The sequence below is a fragment of the Pterocles gutturalis genome, unplaced genomic scaffold, assembly GCF_000699245.1.
Source record: "Pterocles gutturalis isolate BGI_N339 unplaced genomic scaffold, ASM69924v1 scaffold9345, whole genome shotgun sequence".
NCBI lineage: Eukaryota > Metazoa > Chordata > Aves > Pterocliformes > Pteroclidae > Pterocles > Pterocles gutturalis.
Genome location: NW_010143422.1, coordinates 359 through 949, shown reverse-complemented (window position 1 = coordinate 949; position 591 = coordinate 359). Strand labels below are relative to the sequence as shown.

At 62.4% G+C, this 591-nt stretch overlaps 1 protein-coding gene across 1 annotated transcript in view; it reads right to left on the bottom strand.

Moving 5' to 3' along the window:
* The window catches only part of OTX2 (orthodenticle homeobox 2), a gene marked incomplete at its 5' end in the record, with an annotated part of 3,180 nt that overhangs the window by 2,428 nt on the left and 161 nt on the right, over window positions 1-591 (bottom strand). The window contains one exon of the mRNA XM_010084729.1: window positions 580-586. Within this exon, the coding sequence (XP_010083031.1) occupies window positions 580-586 (7 nt within the window). The remainder of the gene's footprint in view (window positions 1-579; window positions 587-591) is intronic.

Genomic DNA, 591 nt, shown 5'->3' with positions numbered 1-591 from the left:
CAGCCCAGCCCCAGGAGAGGGGTCCCCTCCGCCAAACCCTTCTCTTGCTCATCAAAGTCCCTTCAAAGGGAGAGGAAGCTCCCAGTCTGTACTGGTGGGAAAGGGGATCCCAGTCTGGCTCTGATCCAGGAACGTGGGGATCTCCGGGGAAGGGAGGATTCCTTACTGCTTCCGCAGGGGCCCCAGATGCCTGGGACCCCTGTGATTTGGGACCCCGGGGCAAGGCATGATGCAGAGCCTGGGAATGCTGGGGAGCCCTCCCTGGCTCAGAGAGGCTGAGGGGGCTGGGGAGGGGTGTGGAGGGCTCAGGAGCTGGGATCTGGGAGCTGCATGAACCCCCCCAGTGCACAGGGAGGAAGGAGAAGGCACACTCCAGCTGGGGGAAGGAAATTGCCACTCCATCCCCCTCTGCAACTTTATCCATCTATGAGCATCCTCCACCCCACAGAGGCTCGATATCCCTCCAGGACTGTCCCCAGCCCCTAAACCAGCCCCCTTGCCTCCCTGCCAGCCAAACCCTGTATGCCAGGATGGAGGTGGGGGACAAGCAGGGGTCTGTGGGGTCACCCCCCTTCCTACCTGCACTCTGGA